The sequence below is a fragment of the Salvelinus alpinus genome, chromosome 1, assembly GCF_045679555.1.
Source record: "Salvelinus alpinus chromosome 1, SLU_Salpinus.1, whole genome shotgun sequence".
Classification (NCBI taxonomy): Eukaryota; Metazoa; Chordata; class Actinopteri; order Salmoniformes; family Salmonidae; genus Salvelinus; species Salvelinus alpinus.
Genome location: NC_092086.1, coordinates 5,443,150 through 5,451,560, shown reverse-complemented (window position 1 = coordinate 5,451,560; position 8,411 = coordinate 5,443,150). Strand labels below are relative to the sequence as shown.

General features: G+C 48.1%; 1 protein-coding gene across 4 annotated transcripts in view; it reads left to right on the top strand.

Moving 5' to 3' along the window:
• The first annotated feature begins 5,979 nt into the window (after positions 1-5,979).
• Positions 5,980-8,411, top strand: part of LOC139569535 (MHC class II transactivator-like) — a 54,361-nt gene continuing 51,929 nt past the window's right edge. For 3 of the 4 annotated variants that reach the window (XM_071390985.1, XM_071390984.1, XM_071390983.1), the window contains exon 1: positions 5,981-6,180. In XM_071390985.1, the coding sequence (XP_071247086.1) occupies positions 6,153-6,180 (28 nt within the window). In that variant the 5' untranslated portion in view covers positions 5,981-6,152. Of the gene's footprint in view, positions 6,181-8,411 lie in introns of all 4 variants that reach the window. The other variant, XM_071390986.1, reaches the window with a different exon arrangement.

Genomic DNA, 8,411 nt, shown 5'->3' with positions numbered 1-8,411 from the left:
AAACACGAGCTAGCTCTCCAGAGGTGACCGTCATCAGAGAAACACGAGCTAGCTCTCCAGTGGTGACTGTCATCAGATAAACACGAGCTAGCTCTCCAGAGGTGACTGTCATCAGATAAACACGAGCTAGCTCTCCAGAGGTGACCGTCATCAGAGAAACACGAGCTAGCTCTCCAGTGGTGACCGTCATCAGAGAAACACGAGCTAGCTCTCCTGAGGTGACCGTCATCAGAGAAACACGAGCTAGCTCTCCTGAGGTGACCGTCATCAGAGAAACACGAGCTAGCTCTCCAGAGGTGACTGTCATCAGATAAACACGAGCTAGCTCTCCAGAGGTGACTGGCATCAGAGAAACACGAGCTAGCTCTCCTGAGGTGACTGGCATCAGAGAAACACGAGCTAGGTCTCCTGAGGTGACTGTCATCAGATAAACACGAGCTAGCTCTCCAGAGGTGACTGTCTTCAGATAAACACGAGCTAGGTCTCCTGAGGTGACTGTCATCAGATAAACACGAGCTAGGTCTCCTGAGGTGACTGGCATCAGATAAACACGAGCTAGCTCTCCAGAGGTGACTGTCTTCAGATAAACACGAGCTAGCGCTCCAGAGGTGACCGTCATCAGAGAAATACGAGCTAGGTCTCCTGAGGTGACTGGCATCAGAGAAACACGAGCTAGGTCTCCTGAGGTGACTGGCATCAGAGAAACACGAGCTAGCTCTCCTGAGGTGACTGTCATCAGATAAACACGAGCTAGGTCTCCTGAGGTGACTGGCATCAGAGAAACACGAGCTAGGTCTCCTGAGGTGACTGGCATCAGAGAAACACGAGCTAGGTCTCCTGAGGTGACTGTCATCAGATAAACACGAGCTAGGTCTCCTGAGGTGACTGGCATCAGAGAAACACGAGCTAGGTCTCCTGAGGTGACTGTCATCAGATAAACACGAGCTAGCTCTCCAGAGGTGACTGTCATCAGATAAACACGAGCTAGCTCTCCTGAGGTGACTGTCATCAGATAAACACGAGCTAGGTCTCCTGAGGTGACTGGCATCAGAGAAACACGAGCTAGGTCTCCTGAGGTGACTGTCATCAGATAAACACGAGCTAGCTCTCCAGAGGTGACTGTCATCAGATAAACACGAGCTAGCTCTCCTGAGGTGACTGGCATCAGATAAACACGAGCTAGCTCTCCAGAGGTGACCGTCATCAGATAAACACGAGCTAGCTCTCCAGTGGTGACTGTCATCAGATAAACACGAGCTAGCTCTCCAGTGGTGACCGTCATCAGATAAACACGAGCTAGCTCTCCAGTGGTGACTGTCATCAGAGAAACACGAGCTAGCTCTTCTGAGGTGACTGTCATCAGATAAACACGAGATAGCTCTCCAGAGGTGACCGTCATCAGATAAACACGAGCTAGCTCTCCAGAGGTGACCGTCATCAGAGAAACACGAGCTAGCTCTCCAGTGGTGACTGTCATCAGATAAACACGAGCTAGCTCTCCAGAGGTGACTGTCATCAGATAAACACGAGCTAGCTCTCCAGAGGTGACCGTCATCAAAGAAACACGAGCTAGCTCTCCAGTGGTGACCGTCATCAGAGAAACACGAGCTAGCTCTCCTGAGGTGACCGTCATCAGAGAAACACGAGCTAGCTCTCCTGAGGTGACCGTCATCAGAGAAACACGAGCTAGCTCTCCAGAGGTGACTGTCATCAGATAAACACGAGCTAGCTCTCCAGAGGTGACTGGCATCAGAGAAACACGAGCTAGCTCTCCTGAGGTGACTGGCATCAGAGAAACACGAGCTAGCTCTCCTGAGGTGACTGGCATCAGAGAAACACGAGCTAGGTCTCCTGAGGTGACTGTCATCAGATAAACACGAGCTAGGTCTCCTGAGGTGACTGTCATCAGATAAACACGAGCTAGGTCTCCTGAGGTGACTGTCATCAGATAAACACGAGCTAGGTCTCCTGAGGTGACTGGCATCAGATAAACACGAGCTAGCTCTCCAGAGGTGACTGTCTTCAGATAAACACGAGCTAGCGCTCCAGAGGTGACCGTCATCAGAGAAATACGAGCTAGGTCTCCTGAGGTGACTGGCATCAGAGAAACACGAGCTAGGTCTCCTGAGGTGACTGGCATCAGAGAAACACGAGCTAGCTCTCCTGAGGTGACTGTCATCAGATAAACACGAGCTAGGTCTCCTGAGGTGACTGGCATCAGAGAAACACGAGCTAGGTCTCCTGAGGTGACTGGCATCAGAGAAACACGAGCTAGGTCTCCTGAGGTGACTGTCATCAGATAAACACGAGCTAGGTCTCCTGAGGTGACTGGCATCAGAGAAACACGAGCTAGGTCTCCTGAGGTGACTGTCATCAGATAAACACGAGCTAGCTCTCCAGAGGTGACTGTCATCAGATAAACACGAGCTAGCTCTCCTGAGGTGACTGTCATCAGATAAACACGAGCTAGGTCTCCTGAGGTGACTGGCATCAGAGAAACACGAGCTAGGTCTCCTGAGGTGACTGTCATCAGATAAACACGAGCTAGCTCTCCAGAGGTGACTGTCATCAGATAAACACGAGCTAGCTCTCCTGAGGTGACTGGCATCAGAGAAACACGAGCTAGCTCTCCAGTGGTGACTGGCATCAGAGAAACACGAGCTAGCTCTCCAGTGGTGACTGTCATCAGATAAACACGAGCTAGCTCTCCAGTGGTGACTGGCATCAGAGAAACACGAGCTAGCTCTCCAGTGGTGACTGGCATCAGAGAAACACGAGCTAGCTCTCCAGTGGTGACCGTCATCAGATAAACACGAGCTAGCTCTCCAGAGGTGACTGTCATCAGATAAACACGAGCTAGCTCTCCAGTGGGGACCGTCATCAGAGAAACACGAGCTAGCTCTCCAGTGGTGACCGTCATCAGAGAAACACGAGCTAGCTCTTCTGAGGTGACTGTCATCAGATAAACACGAGATAGCTCTCCAGAGGTGACCGTCGTCAGAGAAACACGAGCTAGCTCTCCAGAGGTGACCGTCGTCAGAGAAACACGAGCTAGCTCTCCAGAGTTGACTGTCGCCAGAGAAACACGAGCTAGCTCATCAGAGGTGACTGTCATCAGAGAAACACGAGCTAGCTCTCCAGACGTGACCGTCATCGTCTCTGACTCTGTAATGGACCTGCTCCTGGTTAACTGAGTGTTAACCCCTGAGAGAGTTGGTTACTCAATATCCTTTCTGGGAATAGAGTTTTGTATCCCCAGCGGTCCTAAAGGTTACTACAAGTTTTACGCCGTCGATCCACGTGTGGAGTGGGATTTATTTTAAGTTGGGGGGGGACACCTTTTGATAAGATGATGTACTCGACGGTCTCATTCATAGCAAAGTATTTTATTTTTGTGAAAGCAAGGAAGTCTCCTTGCCTTGCTAGTAGTAGTAGCTAGCTGGCTAGCTGGCTTTAGCCTGGATAAAAACATAGCAAGTTAGCTAGCCTTTTTTACTGTAACTTCCCCACATCTCCATGTGAAATCTATCAGATTTATAACTTACTTTTAAAATATATGCCACGGCAAATATTCATACACTTTCCAGGTGTAACCTAAAACCTTTTTATTCCAGTTTGTTAATAAGCTGCTTGTGGAGAACAAAAAGCACACGGTTACTAGCGGTGAACGGATCAGCGGTTTGTTCACCCGCTATTGCTAATAACCCACTATGTGACAAAGTGAACGTCTGAGAACCGCATCTGACCCAAAGCAAACAAATATATATATTTATATATTTTAAAAAGTACTGTACAGTTCCCCTTTTTTTCCTCTACAACATTTATTGGACAATTAACGTTTTTCTTCTAAATGTATTCATTTATTTATTGAATATGTAGACCTATTGAACAGGAGACTAATTTAGGCCTATTGAACAGGAGACTAATTTAGGCCTATTGAACAGGAGACTAATGTAGGCCTATTGAACAGGAGACTAATGTAGGCCTATTGAACAGGAGACTAATGTAGGCCTATTGAACAGGAGACTAATGTAGGCCTATTGAACAGGAGACTAATGTAGACCTATTGAACAGGAGACTAATGTAGGCCTATTGAACAGGAGACTAATGTAGACCTATTGAACAGGAGACTAATGTAGGCCTATTGAACAGGAGACTAATGTAGGCCTATTGAACAGGAGACTAATTTAGGCCTATTGAACAGGAGACTAATGTAGGCCTATTGAACAGGAGACTCGTTTAGGCCTATTGAACAGGAGACTAATTTAGGCCTATTGAACAGGAGACTCGTTTAGGCCTATTGAACAGGAGACTAATTTAGGCCTACATTAGTCGCGGCCCTTGCAGAGCAAGGGGAACCACTACTTCAAGGTCTCAAAGCGAGTGACGTCACCGATTGAAACGCTATAAGCGCGCACCACCGCTAACTAGCTAGCCATTTCACATCGGTTACACTTCTGTGGTAATTCACTGTTCTATTAGGCTACTTTGCCCTTGAACCATTTATTAAACTGAACAATGACATTTTTCTTAAGCATTTAGGTCCTAGGCTTGGGCTTTTGAACAGTGGCCTCGTTTTGCTGAAACGGTGTGAAACATTAGGCCCTAAATGGCCCTCTTGTAGGCCGACTGCCTATGTGGGCTAATAGCAGATGAATTCACTTTTGTTTTTAATATAATGAAATAAATAAAAAATAATAGGCTATAACACAACATAAAGTTTAGAAAATCAAAGTACCCACAGCATTACTCATCACTGTTGACTACAGCAGGTTTTACCACTGAACAATAGGCTGTAATCAGTTGTTAATACCACAGCATTACTCGTCACTGTTGACTACAGCAGGTTTTACCACTGAACAATAGCCTGTAATCAGTTGTTATTCTGAACAAAATACCTTTTTCGATGAATTCTTGTTGTTTGGTTTTATTGTCTGAACAGTCGCTAAGATTATATTTGTTTTATCAATGAAAAAAATAAAAAATAAATAAAAGTAGGCTACTTTAATGAATAGTTTCTAGATCAGATCAATGAACCAGGTTACAACACCGCCCCGCATGGCTGCGGAAGAAATGATACGTGATGTTTCCATTTTTCACGTCGTAACATGTAGGAATGCTGGAGGGCATTTTAAACGGAGCTCGTCCGTTTGTTGACGTTCTGTGTTAATTAAGAGCTTTTGAGGACACACTTGCGTGTTTTTTTTGTTGCGTATTGCGTTCGTTTGATGAGATTATGTCAGTGCCTGGTAACCCAACTGGTATTACCGTGCTAGCTACAATGTCAGAGAAAGGAATGAGAGAGGGGGGTGTGGCGGCATTTCCTTGAAGGGAAAAAAAAGTCTGATGAACAAAGTGGCGTGGCTGGTATCTGTTTAGGTTGTGCCTGTGCGTGTGTGTGCCTATCAGACTGGTTATGGCATATTGCCACACAGATAGACAGGCTGGTATGGCTGGTACTTTCCTACCTAGATTGAAGCCAAACTCCTATGTATTTCCTCCTCTAAAAAACAGAGGGAGGGAGGGAGGGAGGGAGAGAAAGAGGGAGAAGGGAGGGAGAGAGAGAGGGAGAGGGAGGGAGGGAGAGAAAGAGTGAGAAGGGAGGGAGGGAGAGAAAGAGGGAGACGGGAGGGAGAGAGGGAGAAGGGAGGGAGGGAGAGAAAGAGGGAGAAGGGAGGGAGAGAGAGAAAGGGGGAGAAGGGAGGGAGAAGGGAGAGAAAGAGGGAGAGGTCCTCTGGTCCAGGAGACTCTCTGTCTTATTCTGTCTTTTTGTCCTGCTTTTTTCCCTCCCTGCAACATAATCAGCTCTTTAACATTACCAATAGTTAGTCAGGTATTAGTGGTGTTTCCCAGGTCTACATCAATCTCTCCTTTATCAAATTGTAGCCATACACCCCTTTGGTCTGAGTGATGAAAGCACTTGTCTTTAAGTTTGTAGATCAGTGGAAACGACTGAGAGAGAGAGAGAGAGTAGAGAACAGACGCACAATGAGGTTTCTGATCGAAAGTAAAAGTAAATGGGCGCGACGCGAACAGACAGCCAGACGCACAACAATCGGCCACAAAGTGCACGGTGCGTTCAAGGACAGCTATAGATTAATGCATTTTGGACACGGATCATATAGTGGAAACTGTTGCGTTTAACCGAGGGGATGGAGACTCTCGATGTCCGTCAGACAGGTGAGATTTTTGGGGTCTTTTTATATTCAGCAGGGACCCAGAGCAGCTGAATGTTTGTCCCATCTCTCTAAACATAATCAATATAGTTTAATCCGACGCATTTTGCACCGATACCATCTCCACTGCATGGTGAAATAAAACATTAAAAAAATATTTTATTGAAAAGACAATGTAAGACAATAAAATATTTTATTGAAAAGACAATGTAAAGACAATGTAATGTAAACTTTTTTTGTACTATTTATTTAAGAGTTTTACCGTTTTTATATTTGTAAATCAAATGTAATTTCGCCGTATTATGTTTGTGAATGATTGCATGGTGGTGTGTGATTTGATGGTGGGTTTTTTGGGGGGGTTGGTGGGGGATTCCAGTCAGCAACGAGAGAAAAATTTCGACGTATTTTGTTTGTGAATGATTGCATGATGGTGGGTTTTTGGGGGGGGTTGGGGGGGGATTCCAGTCAGCAACGAGAGAAAGTGAAGAATCTGGTGTCTTCTAATGGCCCCCGGTGTTCTCCGTTCTGTTATTCAGATGGAATACTACTGTGTGCTGCAATCTAACTTCTGTAATGTTTAATTTGTGTTTGGCAGGTTATCTGGTATTTATTATTTTATTATGGGACTAGTATCGTGTCCGCCCCCCCCCCCCCCACTCCCACATGTGTAACAGAACAACACAACTGTGACACGTGGGGGGGGGGGGGGGGGGGACGTGGAGGTCATTAATTAGGCCATACGTTATTTTCTGATCTGTTTTAATATAATTCACGACATGGCAACAATAGACAAACTGCTCAACTGTCACCCCCCCACACCCCACATCCTGGGGGGTGGGGGGGTGTTATGTGGGTAGTTATAGTGTAAATTTGGACCTGAGACATTATGTTTAGAGAGATGGGACAAACATTCTAGCTGCTCTGGGTCCCTGCTGAAGCCCAATAGGCTAGTTACAGTGTAAACTAACCAATAAGAATAATAATAATAATAATAATAATAATAGTAAAACCAGTCTGTTTCAGCTTTGGACCTGAGACATTATGTTTAGAGAGATGGGAACAAACATTGAGAATGTTGAATATTGTTCCAAAATTCTAGAAATTCTGTTTTTATTTATTTATTTTACTAGGCGATTTCAGTTAAGAACAAATTCTTATTTTACAATGATGGCCTACCCCGGCCAAACCCTCCCCTAACCCGAACGACCCTGGGCCAAACCCTCCCCTAACACGAACGACCCTGGGCCAAACCCTCCCCTAACACGAACGACCCTGTGCCAAACCCTCCCCTAACACGAACGACCCTGGGCCAAACCCTCCCCTAACCCAAACGACCCTGTGCCAAACCCTCCCCTAACCCGGACGACCCTGGGCCAAACCCTCCCCCTAACCCGGACGACGCTGGGCCAAATCCTCCCCTAACACGAACGACCCTGGGCCAAACCCTCCCCTAACCCGGACGACGCTGGGTCAAACCCTCCACTAACCCGGACGACGCTGGGCCAAACCCTCCACTAACCCGGACGACGCTGGGCCAAACCCTCCCCTAACCCGGACGACGCTGGGCCAAACCCTCCACTAACCCGGACGACGCTGGGCCAAATCCTCCACTAACCCGGACGACGCTGGGCCAAACCCTCCACTAACCCGGACGACGCTGGGCCAAATCCTCCACTAACCCGGACGACGCTGGGCCAAACCCTCCCCTAACCCGGACGACGCTGGGCCAAACCCTCCACTAACCCGGACGACGCTGGGCCAAACCCTCCACTAACCCGGACGACGCTGGGCCAACCCCTCCCCTAACCCGGACGACGCTGGGCCAAACCCTCCCCTAACCCGAACGACCCCGGCCAAACCCTCCCCCTAACCCGAACGACGCTGGGCCAAACCCTCCCCTAACCCGAACGACCCTGGGCCAAACCCTCCTCTAACCCGAACGACGCTGGGCCAAACCCTCCCCTAACCCGAACGACGCTGGGCCAAACCCTCCCCTAACCCGAACGACGCTGGGCCAAACCCTCCCCTAACCCGAACGACCCTGGGCCAAACCCTCCTCTAACCCGAACGACGCTGGGTCAAACCCTCCCCTAACCCGAACGACGCTGGGCCAAACCCTCCCCCTAACCCGAACGACCCTGGGCCAAACCCTCCCCTAACCCGGACGACGCTGGGCCAAACCCTCCCCTAACCCGAACGACGCTGGGCCAAACCCTCCCCTAACCCGGACGACGC